At 49.0% G+C, this 22,559-nt stretch overlaps 5 protein-coding genes and 1 non-coding gene across 6 annotated transcripts; 3 read left to right on the forward strand and 3 right to left on the reverse strand.

Annotated features, from left to right (window-relative positions):
• Window positions 1-6,085: 6,085 nt before the first annotated feature.
• Window positions 6,086-6,623, reverse strand: BCR38DRAFT_487872 (uncharacterized protein; the record flags this gene model as incomplete). The annotated part of the gene is made up of 2 exons (XM_040864204.1): window positions 6,086-6,108; window positions 6,335-6,623. 2 exons carry the CDS (start codon window positions 6,621-6,623, stop codon window positions 6,086-6,088), a joined length of 312 nt encoding a protein of 103 aa, XP_040713040.1.
• Window positions 6,624-6,985: 362 nt separating this feature from the next.
• On the reverse strand, window positions 6,986-8,097 carry BCR38DRAFT_47431 (uncharacterized protein). The gene is made up of 2 exons (XM_040862965.1): window positions 7,248-8,097; window positions 6,986-7,179 (listed from the first exon to the last, which is right to left on the reverse strand). Exon 1 carries the CDS (start codon window positions 7,984-7,986, stop codon window positions 7,417-7,419), a length of 570 nt encoding a protein of 189 aa, XP_040713041.1. The 5' UTR covers window positions 7,987-8,097; the 3' UTR covers window positions 6,986-7,179; window positions 7,248-7,416.
• A 352-nt stretch (window positions 8,098-8,449) lies between these two features.
• Window positions 8,450-12,284, forward strand: BCR38DRAFT_47427 (trehalose-phosphatase). Its single transcript, XM_040862964.1, has 2 exons — window positions 8,450-11,322; window positions 11,381-12,284. Exons 1-2 carry the CDS (start codon window positions 8,859-8,861, stop codon window positions 11,962-11,964), a joined length of 3,048 nt encoding a protein of 1,015 aa, XP_040713042.1. The 5' UTR covers window positions 8,450-8,858; the 3' UTR covers window positions 11,965-12,284.
• A 4,724-nt stretch (window positions 12,285-17,008) lies between these two features.
• BCR38DRAFT_496617 (major facilitator superfamily domain-containing protein) lies at window positions 17,009-18,872 on the forward strand (the record flags this gene model as incomplete). The annotated part of the gene is made up of 6 exons (XM_040864753.1): window positions 17,009-17,069; window positions 17,353-17,415; window positions 17,492-17,576; window positions 17,675-18,318; window positions 18,355-18,490; window positions 18,563-18,872. The coding sequence occupies 6 exons, from the start codon at window positions 17,009-17,011 to the stop codon at window positions 18,870-18,872; spliced, it is 1,299 nt and encodes a 432-aa protein (XP_040713043.1).
• A 1,500-nt stretch (window positions 18,873-20,372) lies between these two features.
• BCR38DRAFT_487876 (uncharacterized protein) lies at window positions 20,373-20,644 on the reverse strand (the record flags this gene model as incomplete). The annotated part of the gene is made up of 2 exons (XM_040864205.1): window positions 20,373-20,507; window positions 20,579-20,644. The coding sequence occupies 2 exons, from the start codon at window positions 20,642-20,644 to the stop codon at window positions 20,373-20,375; spliced, it is 201 nt and encodes a 66-aa protein (XP_040713044.1).
• A 915-nt stretch (window positions 20,645-21,559) lies between these two features.
• BCR38DRAFT_t258 lies at window positions 21,560-21,644 on the forward strand. The gene has a single exon. It is a non-coding gene; the product is annotated as a tRNA-Gln (tRNA).
• The last annotated feature ends 915 nt before the right edge of the window (window positions 21,645-22,559 follow it).

The following is a 22,559-nucleotide window of genomic DNA, read 5'->3' on the forward strand; positions in this document are numbered from 1 at the left end:
AAGTCACCTGGTTGTAGTGAGTCTGCGAGGGTTGACCTTCACACTCCCCATATTATTATCTGCATTTCCCTTTATCAGTTTTTCTCTCTTCTATTTTGTTTAAATAAGGCTACTAACTACTGATATCGTTATTTAAAGAACCCCTATTAGTACGTATCCTCATCAAGAACATGAATGTATGACTTTGCCGCTTGAGACCAATATATACTGGCGGTATATGCAGTTGAGAAGTCATTTTATCATGATACCCAAGATTACGGGAAATGATTTTCTCGTGCCGTATCTTAGACATGGCCACTCTGGTTATGGTCTAGCGTATTTAGTCGGGACCGAGGGTGCTTTGCGTTACTTTAGTCCGTACTATTGCTTTTCCTACAGAAGTTGTCAGCGGCATCACCACGACGTAACGCTGGAAGAGAAGAACAATGAAGAGAAACTCTTCACCTCCAATGACCAAATCATCAATTCGCCTTTCAGCCTGACGCCTACCACACACCGGCCTACCAAGTCCCACTCCAGCTAGCGTCCCTTCCATGGTCTCGAGGGACCGTGAACTTTGAAGGCGCAGCTTTATGCCAGTCCATCCGACAGGGTCGACATCACTGCCTTCGACAACTGAGCAAAGACGATATGTTTGAACGACCCTACCAACCTTAATTGAAAGACTGTTCACCCAGCTCCTGGAGAGCACGCTATCCATGAAGTCGGCCTTCGCGTCCAATTAGCAGACTACGATATGGCCGAACTGACTATCGCTTAGCTGGGAAAGTCCTGGGGGCACTAAAGATGCAAGGATACAAGTGGAAGTATGATTGCTAATTGCTGTTTCTGACTCGTCGGATCTACCGAATCTGCTTGATACTAGTTGCACCGATTACTCGTGTGCCGCGGCCCGAGGCCGTGCGATATCGGCTCCGAAACTCAATTGCAGCGACAATAGGTGTGGATTTAACCCAGAAAGAAGCGGGAAACGATACCCCTGGTAGGTCCAAATGCCAAGATGGGTTCCATCACGTGACCCAACCGGGAAACGTTCTTTTCACTCGCAGCTGATACGTGGCCACGCCTCGGCCGAATATCGGGTTACATTGCACCTCTTCTCTACTTAATGATGAAGGTTGGATAGGCCTTTCCTCATACCTAAAACACCTGTGTATATAAGGCTAATTGAGGGAACCAGTCCTCTGTTAATGACTCTGGATGGATTTCGCATTGATAGCTATGCTTGCTTTATGCGTTGTGCTACGTAGGTTGGTGTTAAGAGACTCTTATGAGGTACTCTGGTTGAAGGAAGGAAGAAGGCAGGATCCGACCCATAATAACTCTGGGGCTGAATCCCATACGGCATTTCGTCACTCTAGGGTCTGTTTCTCGTAAATACGGTCTTCTCGTCGTTCAATAGTAGAGCAATTTTGCCGCGGTCCACCGCCTTTAGATTATATACCAGGTGTCCTTATTTCTAATCGTTCGGTCCCTAACAGGCTAACGAACCGATTAAACTTAGCTCCATTAAGGGACTTAGTAGGTCCGTCGGTGTCACGCCGCGCCAGGGGTTGCAATCCTTGCCACTACGCCACCGTACCAGGTGTCTTCACCAAAAGAGACCAATACCAAAGTCCCTGACTTTGGTGTCTGCAACCACTTATCAATCTGTTCAGACCAGTGTGGGTCAATCACGTGACAACCGTCACAGTCGGCTAGATTCTAATCGGTCAATGCCTAACGTAGCTTAACGTTACCGGAGATTTATATGAAGGCCAAAAAAAGATGTTTTTTTCTTCTTTTATGATGGTTACTTCTGGTTTGAGGCGGGGTTCTGTAGCCCTGTACTTGGCTGTACCTTCCCATCTGCCGGCTTCCACCTCTTCACGGCTGTAGTAATACCCTACACCTATATGTCGTTTCTCTTTATTTACAGCGGAGTCTTCCAACTACTGAAACGGGGTCAGGCGGTCAGTAGGATATACCTACCACCTAACATGCTGAACAGACGGCTCCAGTACCAACAGATCCCATCTGTTGGTCTGATCAGACGAAGATCGTGGTACTGGTTGCAAGAGCGAAGCTCTTGCAAGTCTGGTGCGCGAGTTGGTCGGATGTGCCTCTGAGACTCTCGTCGGAATGATTCTCAGAACAAGACGTCTGGCTCTGGGAGTCGAATTGAAGCTCTCACTGGCACTGGATTGCTCTGATCAGAGCAAGATACAGGCTTTTGTCATTGTCAAGGCTAAGATAAGGGCAGAATAATAGGATTTCGAAAGTCGTGTCTAAGTGCACGTAGGAATGAACCGCATAATTGAAGGGGCTAGCTAAATAGAATAGAAAACAAAAGTCAAGTTGATTGAATAAGATGATGAAAAGAGATGACAAGTTGTTGAAAGTCGTCTGTCATCTCCGTGTCCCTTAAGGTGTGGAAGACAGGGGAGTCCTCCCTGGCCCCACTACACTACTTAACCATACTAGGGTTATCTTAAAGGATTGACAATAGGTCCGTCTAGCATATAACCTAGTTGTACAAGGAAGTGCCAGATCTCAGCGGCGTTATTTGACTTAGGGTGCAGGACACAATATCAAGAAAGTTAGTAACTTTTGTAAACGCTCTGTATAGTCACCCTAATTCCAGAAGACATGTCCTAGCGCTAGAACTATCTCTGTTACGAACAGTTGGTTCGGAGTAATTTAACAAGCCCATTAGCAGGCCGGATAGCCACGTAAGAAAAACAGAATCATTGGGAGCTAGAAATAGATTAATGAGGATCCGAAATCACGAAACTAGGACCGATCAGTACGAGGTTAGTGATCTAGAGTAGTCTAAATTCGCGATCACCAGGGATCAGTAGTAATTACTGAATCAATAAAGGGTTAGTGATACAGAGCAATCTAGCAGGTTAGTAAAGGAGAAAAGGGATATATAAGGGACGAGAACGAGAGCCTATACGCCGTCTCAAGGGCCGAAGACCGCGGTAGTGTTTTTATTCCTTCTTCTAATTGCCCAAAGAGCTCTGTGCAATTACTCATAGCAATGTAGGTAAGGAGTGCAGGTGGTTAAATTTACAAGGAAAAGCGTGATATATTCGTTGATAGCGAATGACTGAGGGCTGCCCTCTCACAAGATGCACCACTTCCATACTTATGCGCATCCCCTTCCCTATTTAGCATAGGACCTGTTATGTAGAATCAGAAATCCCTTAGTCATTCAGGGAATCTCCGATTTTCATCAAAATAAAGACGTTGGCAAACTGAATAGACAGTTTGCATTGTCCAAGTGATCCAACATTTACCGCGTCTTAGTATATCATGTGCATACTGGTAGTGGCGAAGTCTAACGCATCAGCTACGATGCTTAAGCCGTCAAAAAATCCCTTGCCAGCTTCCAAGGCATCCTTGGGAGATTATTCTTTCACAAAGTTGTATTCCTTCTTGCTGTCGAATTCTTCCTCGTTCTTTTGCCCCAACACTTCTCTCTTGTCGTGTACAAAGTCGGCATCATACCCAACCTTATATTTGGGTTCAAACATTATGGAGGCCAAATAATCAACATACCACTCTCTCATATCTCCCAAGTCCAGGGACTATGATTCCCTCACAGATGATAATGGCAGCATGAATGAAGATGCCGTTCTGTCGCATCATCAAAGCTCGCGCAAATGGAAACCATGGGCTCTGAGTCTACTCCTCAGTGCGCTCATCATATTGAGTCTTCTTGCTCGCGGCTTAATCATTGCCGTTTGACACACAATCAGAGTGGCCAGCAGCATGCGCGACAACTGTCTATGTGATGTAGATGCAGATGCCTCATCTCTGATGTGTATGACGAACCAAAGGCTGGCCGGTTGAACAGCCCCCGCGCTACGCTGTCTAATATGTCCAGCTCGACTTCGATAATGCTTTCAACTCGACGAGCATTTACCGCGGGACCCCAACCCCGGAGAGAGAGGGAGTTTGATTAAATCTGACATACAGTAGGTGCTGTTGTTCCGTTTGCTTTCTCACTGCTTCTCTGGCCACGAATGGCACACTTCTAGAGCATTCCATTGAAGTCTTTGCAGACAGATTGAGCGGCCTGAACCGCTCAGAAGAGTACCACCTCATGCGCGTTCCCCTAGAGTTAGGAACCGGCTACGTTGGCCTCATCGAGGTATTTCATCAGTTGCACTGCTTGGTGAACTCATCCAGAATACCACCTCACTGAAATCTGTTCTTAACTTGAACTTCATATTGTCAACAGAAGTCTAACAGGTTGGAAGATTCCACGTCCGGATATGCAAGTTCCGAGGGATATTTCTTCCACCCACAGAGTTGAAACATAGGTGAGCTCGGTAATGGCAAACACAGGCTTTAACAGGCTAATATCCGCTTCCTGGCTCGTTTTTGGTTATCCGGGTGAAATTAAATATACGGAATAGATCGAACTTAAGCTGTATTTTGGACACTATCTATGCCTTACCGCCAGTATGGAATCGCTAACGTAGGAATACGGGTTACGCTAAAACGGAATCGAAAGGAGGATAGGTGGCTGTGAGATGAATAACCGGATTGCGAAATTATCATAATAGCTGGTGCTGGTGAGCAATAATAACGATTATCTATCTTTAAGGTTATTAAATACAGCGCGTTACTACGACACGGTTAAAAAAATCCAAAATGTTACGCGGAAAAGCAAGCATAGGGGTCAGGGGGCCATTTTGAGAATATATATTATGATGCTCTCTTTCCCAAAGATACCCTGCGTATATCGGCCGATTCCGTATATATCAAGATACGGAAGATCTGCGGAAATTTTGAGCCCTAATAGCAATTGCATCTTGCATATGATAAGGCTCGTATATGTAGTCTCCATCGTCGCTGTCTCCGGCCAGGGCATCGTTCAGCAATCGCTGCGCAGCCATTGCCATATCTAATATTGTAAATACCGTAACGAGAAAAGATCTGCAGATACGGCTCTCACCTAAGTTCTATCTGCCAGATACGATAGATCCGATGAACTAGAATTCTTCGCACATAATAGTTATACATCAGTTTCTTCAGATGCGGAAGGTTAGCCGCGATACCAAATCTTGTCGCAACCATAATGTTATCGTATTTATAGAGAGTTATCGTCATCACTGAGGCAAACTAAAGGCTACTGTGCTTTAGTAGGATCCATCGGATGGGTCCAATTATTATATTATGTTGTACCGTGAGGAAGGAAGGGCAGAGGTCCTGTCCATATCCGGTGGGCCTCTGCCCGGGCGGATGAGAGCCGTGACAAGTATGATAGCGAAATAGCGCTTCACTACTATCCGAACTGCCGACTATTCTCGACACCGATACATATATTCCAACTACATCGTAGTTCGATGCAGGGCTATACGGCACTAGACCTGAGCCGCGGTTACCCATATTACAAGCTGAACCTACACTCTTCCGTAACAACCTGCGAATACACTATAATTCGAAATAAAATCGGAAAATTAAATATAAAGAACCTGGAGAGAGATATTTAGGTACTCTAAAAGACTAACTCTAACTTACTTATACTTACTACATTTCTGAACTTATATTCCTCCGAAGCTATATCATCGAGAGCAATAGCCTCAACTTCTATTGTAAACAAAAGTACATCACAAATACGGAATAAATCAGGTAATATATTAAAACAGAGGTTTTTTTTAACACCATCAATGAAGTCATTCGGTATTATTTAGAATTTTATGTGCTTAATAAGAGCCTCTGGAAGTCGGTGTGGTTTGGTGGGAAAAGGGGTAGCCGAGCGCGTATGTAGGTCACCATATCAAGCACAGACGCGAAGTTTGAATGCGCTCATTGACATGCCTTCCACTTTCAATAGATAACCACCTCATTGATGGCAATGTGTGGGCGTGACCCATCTAAGTCACTGCAGGACACTCGAGTTGTTCCGTAAGACCGTCTTTAATAGCTTGATGTTCCATCCAAAGAACGACTTAGCCCAGCTTAACGCCTTTTATTGTGACCCCCTCCTATCGTAATGCAATCAGTAAGGTATCTGTCGCATGGGATGAAGAATATATAATACTTTTGGAGATTAGGAGGTAGGATACTGGACATACCTCGTTCCTTATGTTTACTGTTTCTTCTTCTCAGACGCTATGTAGCAGTAGATCCAGTCGCCCTCAGCTCAGAGACCAGTCGTGCTACTCCATCACGGATTATTCATTTCCCGGGGAGAAACCTGCTGTGATAACTTTTCGCCCTTGTGAGTGATTGCCGATGGCGGTCATGCACAAAATTCGTACCCCTTGAGCGCTCACTGTTGTGGTCGCGCATGACTGCAGGTTGAGCACAGGAAAATCCTAGTCAACCGCCTAAGTACTCATCCACTTCATCAAGCCCTGCGGCGTTTCGAGATTTCTGAGGTACGCCTGGTACTCCTCATCACCTTTCGGGGTTTGTATCGTTATCGGCATGCTCAGTGGGCGGAAATGCTGAGGGTGGTTGCGTTTGCGATCGCGTTCACCCTGTCGCTCAAGGCGAAGCCGTCGTATGCGGACGAGCAGCCATATTTCGAAGCCGACCATAATCGTTGCGATCGCTCCTAGGACAATCCAAGGCACTATATAAGTGCCTAGTGTAGATTCTGTGGGGAAGGGGGATGAGCTCATTGTGGTGCCGGTAATGGCAGTAAAGTTCGTGAGGCGAGGTGTGATGAGTTTTCACGGCGGACGGGCGCGACTGCCTGCGATGAGATGGTTTCCGGTCGAAGCTTCCGTACTTGTTTGATGACATCGGAGTGAATGCGAAAGGCCCTGCTGGATGTCATGCGGCGTCAGACGAGAATGACTGACCAACTGCCTGTTAACGCATAACACCGGCACCATTCAAAGGCCTTATTTATCCTAATCTCGCCACGTGTGTTTGAATCCTGACCGATTGTAGTGAATTCTCCAGTCGCGCACTCTCGCTTGATTATGACCTATTTACTATCACATGTTGTACTGTAGCGAAAGTGTGGCACTACCCGAGTTGTCTCACAGCCCCGCCTGTGATATTGCTTGGAATTGGCGCAGTCTCAGACCAACTGCCCAGACAACGATTGCTTCCACGATGCGATTTTAATGAAATTGGTGAATAGGCTTGATCAAACTTGCGATGGTCGCTATAAATTCACAGCGAATGGACAGAGTAGGCCGGCGGATTATATTACGAGAGGATCGAAGTCTAGCCGAGAGTCAACCGTCTATTGCTCCTTGAATCGAGGGGTCAGGCGCTACCAGGAAATAGGATACAATCGTGGGGTAATACAGCATGACTGCCCGTGGGCATATTGTCTTTCCATGGGGCAGACACCTGAGAAAACATAGAAGTAATTACGGGACAAAACGCATCTTGAAAGTAGCGGAATGTTTTCCAGATAGGTTGTGACGTAGTAAGACTCAGGGGTGCCGTGTTCTGATTTCATGCGATAAGCAAGTTAGGTAATCGCGAAGTCGACCCCACCACCGAGGGAGGTACAGTTTCGGGCTCAGCTCCGATGGCGTTTGCTCGACAGCATTGGTGGATTACTGGTGCATGAGATCTCCTTGTCGTGCAGCTGAGGCTTGACCAGGTGAGAGTCAATCCTACGAAGCCTCGGTATGCATACCATGGAGTAAGTGCGCATATTCCTGCATCGCTGGAACTCCATGATGCACAATGATGAGACCATGCCAGGCATTGGGAGGCGACTGGGAAGTACAAGTGTGAAGCGAACAAAGCCCTTGTTGACAGATAGATGCCAAACCAAATAATTGGGCCCCAATTTTTGCACAAGCTTGGACGACGGTATGGGATCTTCCAAGATGACCTTTGAGTCAAGAAACGAAGGGTTCTGTTCCTGAGTCCCAATGAGGTCATGGCTCGTGGCCGTGGGGTCTGGAATCGTCTGGAACTCAACAGCGGAGCGGCCAGTAACTTGATTCGGATAGCTCCATCCCCAAGTGCGAGTTTGGTGTATCTTTTTTTGTGTGCATTCTCGAGGACATACATTGCATTGGGATTTCATTCAAACTCAAAATAACGGAGTGAGCGGTCGTATGGTGGAGACTCCCGTAATCATACTAGGAGCCGTAGTGGTAGGGCGCCGCGTGCGTTTTCCCTTTTCTCGGGAGGGCCCAAAAGAAGTCGTCCCATCTTCTCCATCGAACAATTGCGTTCCTGCGAGCGTGAGCTTCATTTTGACTACGTTGATATTATTATTATTTCCTGTGTGGTGGTGATACCTTTCGACAAACTGCCCCTCTTTACGTCCAAACCCAATCAGGTACGCATTGGTCCATGGCTCTTTTCAAGAACTGCTTGGACTCAAGCTGCAAAGCTGAGCTCCTGCCCCGCGGTCAATCGTCATCAGTCTATGATTGGGATTCCCAAGTGGGTGATGAAGAGCATCCGCAAAGTTGGGCATCGGCAACATGGCAGGATTCTTGCTATTGTTCCATGTTATCGTCAATCCTGTACCTGGGAACACGCAGTTTGACCGGGATCACACCGCAGTTCGGCTCATCCGTTGAGGAGCAAAACCTCCCAAGCAAGCAGGGCGTCCAGTGTCGTCAAGCCCCACAACATCTCTAGTCGTGACGGCATCAGATTTGTTTGGATAGCGGTGACGGGAACAACGGGAGTTTGATCAGATTCCCATATTTTTCTGTCTTCTCTGAGGTCTAGCAAGCTAGCTGCGTCTAGGGCCTTACCGCCTATCATTATCGTTCCCGCCCAGTCGTTCATAACCTTGACTCCAACTGGGCAAATCTCCTGCGCCGTCCTTGTTCCTCCCTGCACTACAATTTCTTGTCTCTAGATCATTGGTCGACCTACATCGAATCCTTCCGCGACAGCACTGCATTGCAACAGCACAGAACTAAATGAATATGGCAGAACAGAACTCCAAAGCGAACGACCACGCCGACAGGCTGCAAACCTCCGAACACGAATCCTCCCCAGGAGCGGCATTGAGTAACGAACAAGCCGAGGAAGACCTGCCAGCTCACGAACGACAATCCATCACGAATATACCCGTCACACCCGGTATCCACCTTGCGACCTACGATCCCGAAACGAACCCAGGCGAGCCCAAGCGGCAAAGCCCCAGCTATTTCACACGAGATCCTGCAAGTCATAGATCCCCGAGGGCACTGTGTGTAAAATCACCTAGCGAGTTAGGTGATCTGAACGAGAACAGGAGCGCTTCATCCCCGACGCAGGCTATGACGGGGGCCATGTCGCACCAGGATGTGTTGCGGCGGATGAGCCTAAGCTCTAAGGGACGGGGAAGGAGGGAGTCCTTATCTGACATCCAGGCCGCAGTCCCAGATTTGGCCTTGAGTGGGAACATAATCTCGGCCACCTTCACTTTGCCATACTCGTTGAAATACCGTCCGGCAGGCGAGTGGGACTTGGGATCCAGGCGGGGCCAATCTGCCCTATTCGATGCCTTCTCCTACCTCTCCTCGGACGAAACACCGTGGAACCATACAGTTGTGGCTTGGACCGGCGAGATAGAGTCGCCCAACGACCCCTTTTCCCCCCCAGACACGCCGCCAGATACCACGGCCAACATTCGTGGACTCAACACATTATCTGCTCCCATTCCCATCGATACCCAAACACTGCCCACGCAACCATCGCAGGATGGCTTATTCATACCCTGCGACCAGCAGCAGCAGCTCGAACAGAAGCTTATGCATGACGAGCGTATCAAGACGGTACCTATCTGGCTGGCCGACGATGATGAAATTACCAGCAACGGAATACGGCTGAAGGATCAGGGTCGATGGAGACGATATGCCGAGCACGAGCTATACACCCTGTTCCACTATAAGCAGCATGAACCGACCGACGGACGTTCAGAGAGGCTCAATTGGGCTGACTACTACCGCATGAACCTAAAGTTTGCCAACAAAATCATCGACATGTACAAGCCCGGCGACGTAGTCGTGATCCACGACTACTACCTGATGTTACTCCCTAGCATGCTGCGGCAACGGGCCCCCAAGATGTACATATCCTTTTATTTGCACTGCCCTTTTCCGAGCAGCGAGTTCTTGCGCTGCCTCCCGCGAAGGAAGGAAGTTCTCCAGGGTGTCCTCGGTGCGAACCTCGTCGGATTCCAGTCGTACAGCTATTCGCGCCACTTTTCCAGCTGTTGCACCCGTATTCTTGATTTCCCTTCTGATTCGATAGGTGTCGAAGCTTATGGATCACGTGTTGAAGTTGGCGTCTTTCCCATTGGAATCGATGCCACGAAATGCGAGCAGATGGCTTGGTCCCAGACTGTGGATGACAAGTATAAGGCTCTCAGGAAGCTCTACGAAGGCAAAAAGATCATTGTGGGTCGCGACCGTTTGGACAGTGTCCGCGGCGTGGCTCAAAAGCTCATGGCCTTTGAGAGGTTCCTGGAACTGTATCCCGAGTGGACCGAAAAAGTCGTCCTCATCCAGGTGACGTCACCCACCACCATCGAGGAAGAACACGAAGATCCCGAGAACAAGATTGCCAGTAGGGTTAACGAGTTGGTCATGAAGATCAACGGCACATACGGCAGTTTGGGATTCTCACCTGTCCAACATTACCCACAATATCTAAGCCCCGACGAGTATTTCGCGTTATTGCGGGCAGCTGATATCGGCTTAATTACCTCGGTCCGAGACGGCATGAACACCACCAGCTTGGAATACGTCGTCTGCCAACGCGAGAGGCATGGTCCGTTGATCTTGTCCGAGTTCAGCGGGACCGCCGGCAGTCTCAAGGACGCTATCCATATTAACCCATGGGATCTCAGCGACGTAGCCAAGCAAATCGATCACGCGCTAACTATGTCCGCCGAGAGACGTCTGGCCATGCAGCAACGCCTGTACCACCACGTTACCAGCCAGAATGTCCAGAGCTGGATCACCAAGTTTCTGCGCAAGCTAGTTGGCACTCTGTCGGGCAACCAAGACACCATAGCAACTCCTCTCCTGGACCCCACCGCTATGCTTAAACAGTACCGTGCGGCTAAAAACCGACTTTTCATGTTTGACTACGACGGAACCTTGACTCCTATCGTCAGAGAACCTAGTGCGGCTGTTCCTTCGGAGCGTGTTATCCGGACCCTTAAGTCGCTGGCAGCGGATCATCGCAACTCGGTGTGGATCATCTCGGGACGAGATCAGGAATTCTTGAAGCAGCACCTTGGCCACATCCCTGAGCTCGGGTTCAGTGCTGAGCACGGTAGTTTCATCAGACAACCCGGCGAGCAGACGTGGGAGAATCTCGCCGAGAAATTCGATATGGGATGGCAAGAAGAGGTCGTCGCCGTGTTCCAAAAGTTCACTGATCGGGTGCCTGGTAAGTTTCTGATGCATATGAACAATGCATGGTCCAGATACTAACAAACCAAATCCAGGGTCTTTTATTGAAAGAAAGCGTTGCGCCTTGACTTGGCATTACCGCCTAGCCGATCCGGAGCAAGGTGCCCATGCCGCTCGCGAGGCACAGAAAGAACTTGAAGCGACGGTGACAAAGAAATGGGATGTAGACGTCATGACAGGCAAAGCTAATCTCGAGGTGCGACCAACTTTTATTAATAAAGGCGAAATCTCCAAGCGTCTCGTCGCCAACTACAATTCCGACATCTCCCATATCGTCGATGGGTCGAAAGTAGAGGAAATGACGGATGCTACGAAGCCGGGCCAGGTTGAGTTTGTACTCTGTATGGGTGATGATTTCACGGATGAGGATATGTTTAGAGCCTTGAGTGGCCTGAGCGGTACGGCCCTTTCCGAGGAAAGCATCTTCACGGTGACGGTTGGCGCGAGCACCAAAGTCACGCTTGCCAAGTACCATGTCTTGGAGCCTGACGACGTTATTGAGGGCATGGCATTGCTTGCTGGTGTTGGGAAGGACGGTGTAATGGCGGATCACACTGTGTTGAGTCAGGTCAACCTCGCAGCGGTTGCGGGCTTAGAGGGAAGAGTACCTGACGCATAGCGTTGAATAGATCATCCTCAGCACAACCCCGACGATGACTAGGGTTCATCGGCGTGGTCTCGGGAGAATCCGGAGACTTTGCATACACACACACGGCATGGAAGCGTGGAGTTTCAGAATGCGGGTGTTGTTTTCTCGATGAAGACGAAGTTAAAAGAGATTAGACCATTGTGGATAACGAAATTGCATTGGGTTGTTGCATGGAGGCAGACGTTACTTTACGTTGGGCGAAAGAGAAAAGAGTCACATAGAATTAGTTTCGCATGGAATAGCAAGATATCCTACTTTAATCATTATTTACGGCCATTATAATTCAGCAGTCGACTAGACAACCCGATCAATGTTCGGCTTCTAGATACAGTGCAGGCGCCATGGCTGGGGGACGGGGGGGACCGAGGGGGGGGAAGGGGGGCGCCTCCTGCCGATCTCACATGCAGGTAATACGAATGTGCCCAATTAAACCAGTCGGCACACCGGGATATATGCGCGTTCGCGGCTAACAGCTTTCACTGCTAGCGAACATTACTTCACCATGCATTTGAAAAGAAAAGCCGCACCTACCAGTACCTACCATTGCTTAACTCTTTCCCCTGATCTAGCTAACCCTCGTTGAGGACGTTTCCCAACTCTAAGTACTAATTAAACTAACCAACCCTTACTGGCGAGGGACGAGAACACTGTCATATAGGGAAAGTTCTGGGTATATTGGGCGGTTGTCATGCGGAGCACATTGGCGGTTTTCTTGATGTGGTTGCCATTTTCCGGTTTAGAAAAAAAAAGGGGGGGGGGAGGTTGTGAGGAAAGAGGCTGATAAGTGTGATTGGAAAAACCTTTTTGGAGTGAATTCATGGTATTGACCTACTTTCTGTGGATATCAAATAGATCGAGTTAGATTTGGTAGCCTGGGTGACCGCTACCGTATTGTCGTTGGCTAGTTACAAGTTCGTTACCCTATTTGCCAACAGCCACCCACAATTGGGATATCGATTCGCCCAGAAGGCCGCCGTTCATACGGTGCATTCAAATCCGCTTTAAAAAGCTTATGGACTTTTAAGAATGAGCTGCCTCCAGCCCAAGACACGAAAGTCAGAGGGCGCCTTTAAATTATGGAAAAGGATCTACGGAAAATATAAGGACTTGAATATCTTGCAGATATCCTTATGGCTGAGGATAAAGGGCTAGATGAAGGACTAGGTTGAGGAGAAGCTTCGGGGGGTTTCGTCTACGGCTGCGGTGCTATCATAATGCATTCAAGCTCGAGAACGGCAGTCTAGATGCGTAGACGGAAGTCGATTAAGACGTTTAGAAAAGACAAAGCCATAGCTCGTGTTGTTTTATTAATGTAAATTGGTCGTAGATGCGAAGTTTGCGGCCTCTGAATACTCATCGAAGCGATTTGGTCCAGTGACCCGTTGGCGGGTGTCACGGTCTGGTACTCAGGGGTTAGGGGTCAGGGGTCAGGGTTTAATCTAGTTGTCTTCTAGTATTAGACAAAACAGACCCCGGTGAGGGTTTTAAGCGATAAAATTACTACCACACATGCTGGAGAAGCATAGGAAAGATGTTGAAGTTGGTTTGTTTGGGATCGACAATAGTCGTGGCCTCGACGCGATGGCATGAGCGGCTGTGACTCAGGTTACCGAAACGAGAAGGGAAGGGATCGGCTGGAGTCCAGCCAGAAAGAGTTTCTAGCAATGAATCAATGGTTTGAAGTACATTTCCAATGTCTGCTAACGGCTTTCAGGAGTTGGCGGGATTGGGGTTGGCAGTGAACAGTTCTGGTGTCAGGGAAGCCTCGACTTGGTGCATGACTGGAAACCTCAGATAGGAATTTTGTTTCTTGATTGTCCATTGATGCGGCTCTGGTCGGAGTTTTGAAGTAGTCTAACTAGAACCGTTACTTTTCGAGCCAGGTTTGGTGGTGTACCAAGAATCGTCATCTGCACAGTTAGAGATTCGCCTATGCAGGTCGGACAGGGATAGGCAACCGCTAGCAGGCTACCCAGTAGCAGCAACTGTAAAAACCCACAGACAGTATTATAATGCAGGGGGAATTATCAAAAGCTGCGACTGCTGCAGATTTGTGCGTCATGTTTAATTGACCAGCTGGCCCAAATTGCTCAGACCACCGTAGTTCTTGAGACTGGAAATTTCGCGGGAGGCTGAGAAACTCAATTATTCAGGCTTCCGCCAATAGCGCCCAATATCTGCCACCGACTGGCACTCTTCGTTCTGCATCGATGTTTCGAAAAGTTCCCGCGGGACGCATTAGAGCTGAAGGGGAAATTAGCATCGGCTGCATCCGTTGCAGAGATTGCTGCTGTTGGTGACTTGTTCAAGAACGTTCGTGAATTCGAGAGATCAGTCTCGTTTAGACGCTATTTTTGGAATTGGCCGCCATCTTTTGGTTTTTTTTCTCGTCTGAAGCAGCCCAAAGCTGGTTGACCGCTTGATAGACAATACGTACCCACACCACCATCATCATTGACGAGCAGGGAGAAGCTGGCCTTGATTGACGCTGTGCCGCGAGGGTGCGGCGTCAACCACAGAAACCCGGGAAATTACTCCATGAACAGATCATCGCGGTGTCTGCCTGCGACGGTTGGCATCAAGTATCTACCTTCCTGCGAACTACACGGCAGGCTGCGCCAAGGTGGCTGTCTTCAGATTTTTCTTCCTTAGAAGCCAGCCGGCATCTGTATTGTTTCAGTACGTATGCATGCTTCCTAGTAGCTTGAACGTGTGGGGAAGTCATATCTCGACCCTGGGCTTACTCCCCTGCTCCGTTGCCAGCGCATCCAGGCCCGCGTATCCTTACCAGGCATTTCCCAGCCGTGGTCTTCTGACGCGTCTTGTCACTTAGCTACTTCGTATGTTCTCCCCTCTGTCAGGGTCGGATCCGAATCTGTCGATATGTCTTTGTGAGCTGGATAAACTTCTCCACTGTACCTGCATTACGCCTTCCACCTGGTCGAGTTTGGGAAATTAATCAACTGAAACATGAGAACTTTCGTAAACGACCATTCGTGTACACAAGACCTGCTACTTGCTACTGAGTAATATTGGTGGGCTCGTGCTGCTATCTACATGGGGTCCTTTTCCTATGACCATACCTGTGTTTTTGTGTACTCGAGAAGGTCATCACCCGATTAGGAATATGATGGAGCATTGCGATGAGATGCGGTCATGTAGATATAAAGTCTCGGGCAGCCCTTTACATCATGGCGATATTCACACACTCACTTATAAACGTTCCGCCTCGTTCTACACGCCGCTCAGGCTTGGGTACGCAAATTGTCTCTACCTTCTGATGAGCCCGGCAGTGGACCAGCACGCTATCTGCTTCCATCCATTTCACTCGCCTCTCCCATCTGCCTGCTTCGCCGGTTATTTTCTCAAACGTCCACTCCTTTGATGATGCCTAAATCAGCCAGCTCCATGGAAGTCTGCTTAGCCAGTGGCAGTGGCAGTCGTAAGGCGTGAGTAAACCATACTCGGAGGTGTACTAGTTCCAATTCAAATCTAATTCATGGTCAGTGATACGCTTGACGATACAAAAGAATCCCCCACCCTGCTCCTGCGCCGTCTCAACCTCCTCGAACACCAATACGAGAAAGCTCACTTCGCAGCTCGACTCCAGACCAACACCACTGCATACGACCATGTCGAAAACCTCAAGGCAGAGATCGAGAAGCTCGTATCTAGGATTCAAAGTCCAACGACTGCCAATCCACAGAAATCTTAGAAGGCACCACGTGCAACCCACGACAATCCTACTCCGAAAGACAATGCTCCGATCGAACGAGAGACGTCAAGTCCAAACCCTCCGCGCGGGGGAGTGACGAAAGACCGGCGACATACAATGATTACTGAATATAAATCAAGGCATATGGGGATGATGATTGAAAACAACGAAATCAAAGCACTTGTCACAGGAAGTTGGAACGTTTGGAATTATTCATTTCACAGAGAGAAACTGTATTACGTCATTGTACACTATCATGTTATTCCTAATTCTGTACGATATGAACTGGAAAGGTCGGTGGTGGTTCGACAGTTTACATTTATTTCCTTTAGCTGACATTCAGCGTAGGTACGTTTAGATAATCGGAGTGAGGTTCAACCAGAAGTGTCCTAGCCCCAAAACCCCCTTGCAAACCTAGATGGCGATATCTATGGTAGTATATGGCAAATCTAGTAGCACTAGTCCTACCTGGAGCTAGTGCCACACGGAATCTGATCGGCGCTATCCACCCCCACGCCTCGCGGAAGCCGGTCGGAGCGTATCAATTTTGGGGCAGCCAACTTGCCAGAACCGGAACGAATTACCCATGCTATGCTTGTTTGTCGCCTTTGGGTCAGGTGCTAAGTACCATACAACACCAAGGTACTTCGTAGATCATGATCCTGGCATCGAACTGTCCATAATTTCCCTCTGCCTTGGCAGACAGCAACCTCTACCTGGATCCACCGCGACATTGCACAAGAACCTGCCACCACATGTTAAATCCTTGGTTCGTAATTTCGGCCTGCAGAAGCCCAAAACGCACTCGCAAACTATTACTAAAGTACCTCTGTGCCACCTGCCAGCCCACCCCTGATACCCAGAACAATAGTAATGTTGTTCAAAACTTATTAGGGATCATCCACGTGGCAACCATGCTACTGCTTTGATGACAGCATCAATCATGCAAGGTTGTACGGTAATAATGAGGCTCCGGCCCATGCTGTTGTTCTGCCGCCCTTCTAGAAGGAAACCCGCCTGCATATCATACCAGGGTCCAACTAACTAGCCTAGTCTAGATATGATTACCCGAACCATGCAAGGGTTTAACGTCTTATATCTTGGCACATGCCAGCCTGATGATGCGAGCTCAGTGACACTCTTCAGCTCGCTTAGGGGTCTATTCGCCATATCAGCGACTGCCACTTCGCAAATAAGAAAGAGCATATCTCGGGAAACCCACCATCTCCTCGATTCCGACATAGCCTCTGAAGCACACCCATCCCAGAGCGCTACACCCCAAGCGTGCGTAGATCCTGCATGGCGGGCGTGATCCAGAGACTAACATTGCGGTCGATAGCACAGAAGGCGTGTTATAATAGTACACGTTGCCAGAAACCTCGCCTTTTGTTTTCTTCACTTTTTATTCTCGTTGCAAGTATATTTAGCTGGCTAGTCGAAGTTGCCAAATGCGTCCCCTGCTCTTCCTAGGATTTCAACTACTGATTGGGCCCGTCAAAGATTCTCGGGTTGCAGAGAGTTTATGAGTGAAGAGTGAGCAACTGCATCTTATCCTCGGTCAACAACCTCGAGTTTCACCGCCATAACACAAAGTCTGAGATCACTACAATAATGCAGTATATTGCATAGCTAACCGACCTCAGTTTTATGCAGTGAGACGGGAATAGGAAACACCGAGTACAACAACGTGAACACCTTCTACGCTGGTACGCATTATTAACATCATCACCAACTACCACTGGCTCTCTAACGGCCAGCCGTGATTGCTTACACCACGTCCAGGCTACATTACCGCCCAAATACCCGGTCACTACCTAATGCAACGCTTCCCCTTGGGAAAGTTCGTCTCTCTTTCCATACTCCTCTGGTACACCATAATTGATGCGTGCACCTAGGGGGGAGGATGCTATAATGCAGTAGTGCGCAACGTTATAGTATCTAATTGAATGGGATTCACCTAACCAGTGGGTCCCCCTACCTTTTCGTATCAATAATCTTCCTTCACTGCACAGCAACCTCCTACGGCGCCCTGATCCCGCTCCGCGTCCTCCCCGGCTTCTTCGAATCCGTCCTGGTCCCCAGCATGGAAGTTACCATGTCCATGTTCTTCACACCTGCCGAATCCATCCGCCTACAGCCCATCTTCTGGATCTCCTGCCCCGCGGCCCCCATCCCGGCAGGCTTCATCGCCTACGGGCTCCTGCGCGTCTCCCACCCCACAATCCTCCCTTGGAAGTTCTTCATGATAATCATGGGCGGGATTACGTTTTTCATTGCGATGGGGAGTTGGTTCTGGTATCCTGATAACCCGGCCAAGGCGAGGTTCTTGACGCTGGAGGAGAGGGTGCAGGCTATTAGGCGTGTGCATGCGGCGACGCGGAGCGCGATTGAGCAGAAGACGTTCAAGAGGTATCAGCTTGTGGAGGCGCTGCGGGATCCCGTCTCGTGGCTCTTCTTTTCCGCGGCGTTGTTTTTAATGCTGTCTAACAACCTTGTTTTCCAGCAGAGCCTGCTTTTCGTTTCGATTGGTGTCAGTCGGCTGGGGTCGACGTTGGTATCGGCAGCAGGGGGCTCTTTCTCCATCGTCTGCTCCGTCCTCGGAACTCTGGGTTTGAAGCTCGTGCCGAACCGGAATGCGTACTGAGGCTTTTTATGGTGTCTCCCGGCTATTGAGGGAGGTATTGGTATGGTTGCTTTGCCGTGGGATGCTACGCTGTCGCTTCTGGCGTGCATGTTGTTAGCAGGAAGTACGTTTGGAGCCACTTACATCATCGCACTGGGGTGAATGTCGGCTACTTCAGGCGGATACACCAAGAAGTTGGCGCGCAATGTGATGTGGATGACTGGGTAAAGTATCGCCAATTTCGTCTCGCCACAGATATGGGTTGCGCGCGATGCGCCGAGGTACTACGGGGCTTGGATTGCCCAGATTATCATCAGTTGGGTGGCAGCACCCGCTTGCATGCTCGCCGTACACTGGATCTTGACACGAAAGAATACAGAACGCCGGGCATGGATCGCTGTGCAGGAGGAGGCGGGGCATCGGCCCGCTGGATTGGTGGAACAGGTGGATGAACATGGTGATATTGTAAAGGTGGAGGTGGATATTTCTCTACTGGATCTTACCGATCTGGAGAACAAGTGCTTAATCTCTCAGTTATGAGTTAGATCTATAATAGAGGGTTGAGTACCTCGCATAGAACTCTAGGTTGAAGTTTCCCTTATGAACTATGAGAGATGTGTAACGATGCCGTGCCAAGATCTCAGAGTCAATGGAACTTTTGCCATTTTCATTCCAGCAACAGTGGTACATTCCTCAATAGATCTTCTCAGATAGGCCCTCCTTATCCAGACAGAGTAATGCCGACCTGGCATAAAGCCTACTCCAATCCTCTCGTGCTTGTTCCTTGCCCCGGACTTTTCACCTTCACCCCCTTGAAACATGAAATATCTCTTGTCTCCACGGATAATGGCGGCGATAAGTCGCATGGAGTGATTATCGTTGAGGTCTTCTTGGCTTTTTTGTAGATAATTCCAACAACCTTTTGTTGCGTTTCTCCGCATCCAGTTCAGGTAGTTCCTCCAGGATCACCTCCTTCGTGATCAGTTCAGAGAACAAAATGTTGCTTAGCTAGTATAATAAAGGAGAGGCGAAGGACCCCATGAAAAAGCTACATCAATGCATGCCTAAAGCCTCATCGCCGGGATCTGCTCAACTCCCTAAACTTCTCAAGCTCATCCATATTCGAGTCATACGAATCTACATACCCTTTCCAACCAAACTTCCTCGCCTTAATTATGCTAAAAGTAAAATGCCAAGTCCTGCGAAACGCCCAATCTATAACATTCACCGTAGCCCGCCTTCTGGGCCAGGTTATTCCAAACGGTCCGTTTGTCCGCGAGCGGGTCAGCAACGGTAAACTCCTGTTGCAGTCCATAAGGCCAGACAGCTTGATCTCCTTATACGCGAAATACTTAACGGATCCGGTATCGCCGCTCTTATTCTTGATGCGGATGCTCTGCTGGCAGTTCTGGACGATCGAGGACAAAAAGGTCACTCCGCTGACGGCGTTATCGTCACGGCCGCCGATGGAGCCGATAGACAGACCGTGGCCACCGCTGCACAGGCCCCCGGTGAAAGTGATATTCTGGGTCATGCGAGGTTACGGGGGATGAATGTACGGAGCCGGAGTTGATGGCCACACAGCCATCCTGGTTGTCGAAGTGACGCTCTCAAGGGACAAGGTCTCGGCGTTGTCGATGGAGGAGACCTGGACGGCAATATCCAAGAGTTTATTGCTCGGGTGCCACGTAGTGTTCCAAACGCCCCGGCCAAGTGCTCAAAAGTCGACGAGTCTATCATGGTCTAGCCCGAGAACACTCCTCTTAGACCACCCCGCCAAAAGGCCAGTGGACGCACTCTTAAAGAATGTGGTTATATTGACAGTTATGTACCTGACTAGCGAAGAAGATCCAACCTATGGGCGTGTCAATAGATTCAGTGATAAACGAGTGTTTAATTCTGTGAAATGCGTGAGAACATTTCCCAAATCCAATCTCTTAGACTTCCATGAGTCCCATTGCTCTCTCTGACAGCCACGCCTGTTCCTATACGATGTAAAGTTGTTGTCTAAACTATACAATGCTACTTTCTCCTAACCCTTTAGCAGGTGCCAGTCTGGCAGACACGCTTGTCGCCAATGATACCGCAGCAGTACAATCCGCTGCAGCAATCACTGGCCGTGGGGTCGCAAACCCCAAGGTTTCCGACGCAGCGAGGTTCAACGACAGCGCCGAGCTGTATTATGCTTGTTAGTCATATTTTCAACGTTGAGATGAGTGCAGAGCCATATAGGAGATCGAACTCACCTGGTCGATTGGGTTGGCGATGGCCAGAGCGGTGAAGGCAAGAGTGATAATGGCGGCGAACTGCATTTTGAAGATGAGAGAGGTGTGTAATAGAAGGGATTTGTGATGGATGTGGATGTTTTGGTGGTATTTGGTGCTGAAGTAGAAGTTGCTGATGTTGTGATTTTGGGGGAAAATTGCAACAGCGCCCCAACCTGGGTTTATATACTTCAGATTTGTTACTTTGCATGTAACTTAAGTTCTAACTTCTTGGATGACCGTTCTCAAAATGCACGCCTGACTCCAAGAAATTTGACCCTGGGGCTCCGTTCTGCTATTTTCCCCGATGACATCTTCAGGCTGGCGACGATCATGGCCCCTATGTTGTACGAGTTCAAGTGATGATCTTCTAAAGTTGACGATCTTCTGCTGTTCCGTGTCCAGTACTCCTGATAAAATGTGGATGTAAGTAATTTATTGAAGTGCCGGAAGGATGCATCTACGGCAGTTGAGTTTAATGGGTAGAACACAGTAGTAATTCAGGAAGTTTCACCGACAATTGGGTATATTTCGCTGTCTGGCAAATCCTATCACACGACACAGGAATCCTTCTATTCTGAATCCACAAAAGGATTATGCGAAGTCAGCCTGCAATCATACAGGAGTGACCACATGGTTGGTTCATTGAGTTGTCTGGGATAGTGCCGGTGATACGGCGATGCAAGTCGTCACACATGTGCCACAGAGATCGCACCGTATGCTATTCAAAACAGGTCGTGCTGCAGACGATCCGCTGACTTGTTACGGTTGAAAATTCCTGCTGCAGAGGACTCCGTTTTTCAGCTGTCGAAGGGCGGAGGTTTTGTTTAATGGACATTGCGTTCTGCAAGTAAGACTGAAGATCTTCTCCGTTTAAGTTGTGTATTTCAATGCTGTAACATGGGAACAAATGGAAAGTGGCTGCCTGCCAATTCCGTTTGAGTATAACGTAATATTATTACTGGTTGTGTAGTGTAGTGGTTAGCACGTGGGATTTTGATTCAAAATGAATATTCCCGAGTCGGGAGTTCGAGCCTCCCCACGACCTCTTCTTTTGGCGTACGCTCACCGCCCCCGACAATTTGAGGTCCGCAGCTACTCGGACGGGTTATCTAGTGAGGGCAGGCTCACACCACCTAGCTCATTAACCAGCGACGGGTTTACAGTTGTACGACCCCGGGGCCGCCCCCTAGGCGGATCGCGAGTGGAGCAGGAGCGAACCGAACGGTCTGCGTCAGCAATGCGTAGCTTCCTCACTAAGGGACGTACGAACGAAGATATACCATCGACAGCTTAATGGTAGTCTCTATTCTCTACTGGAATATCGCAGATTCAAAGGCGAACGCAACGCTAGCGCTGGATAAGGGGGGTGACTATGATATAATAGCGGCTCAAGAGCCATGGATCAACCGGCGGACGAAGGCGATTTATTGCCCGAAGTCGTCCAGGTACGAAGTAGTGTACAGCAGCGGCAGAGCTGCGCTATACGTCCATAAACGATACGACGTGGCTACGTTGCGACCCCGTACCGGGATGGACTGGAGCAGTATTACGTTCGGGGCAGGCCCGGACGCCCTTACAATCTGGTCTATCTATTCACCAAACCAGACCGGGAGTCGCTGGGTCAGCCCGCTCCAAGACCTCCCTAATGGGGCGCCGGAGGGGACACAGGTCCTCGTAGGGGACTTCAATACACATCACCCGCTGTGGGACGTCCACGGACGGTCGTCACGGGGCAGCGACAACGTAGTGGAGTTTGCGCGACGCTGGCGATTAGAGCTCGTTACGCCGTTCGGGGAAATCACACGGCAAAGGCACAAACAACGAGACTCAACTATCGACCTAGCCTGGGTGACGAAAGGGGCTAGGATTGATTACGATGGGGACCCGGGCCTAGAGGGCTCAGACCACAGAGCGCAAGTGATTAGGGTAATATCCAACGGGGAAGCAGTCAAGGAGGGCC

Source organism: Pseudomassariella vexata, assembly GCF_002105095.1.
Source record: "Pseudomassariella vexata strain CBS 129021 chromosome Unknown BCR38scaffold_11, whole genome shotgun sequence".
Classification (NCBI taxonomy): domain Eukaryota; kingdom Fungi; phylum Ascomycota; class Sordariomycetes; order Amphisphaeriales; family Pseudomassariaceae; genus Pseudomassariella; species Pseudomassariella vexata.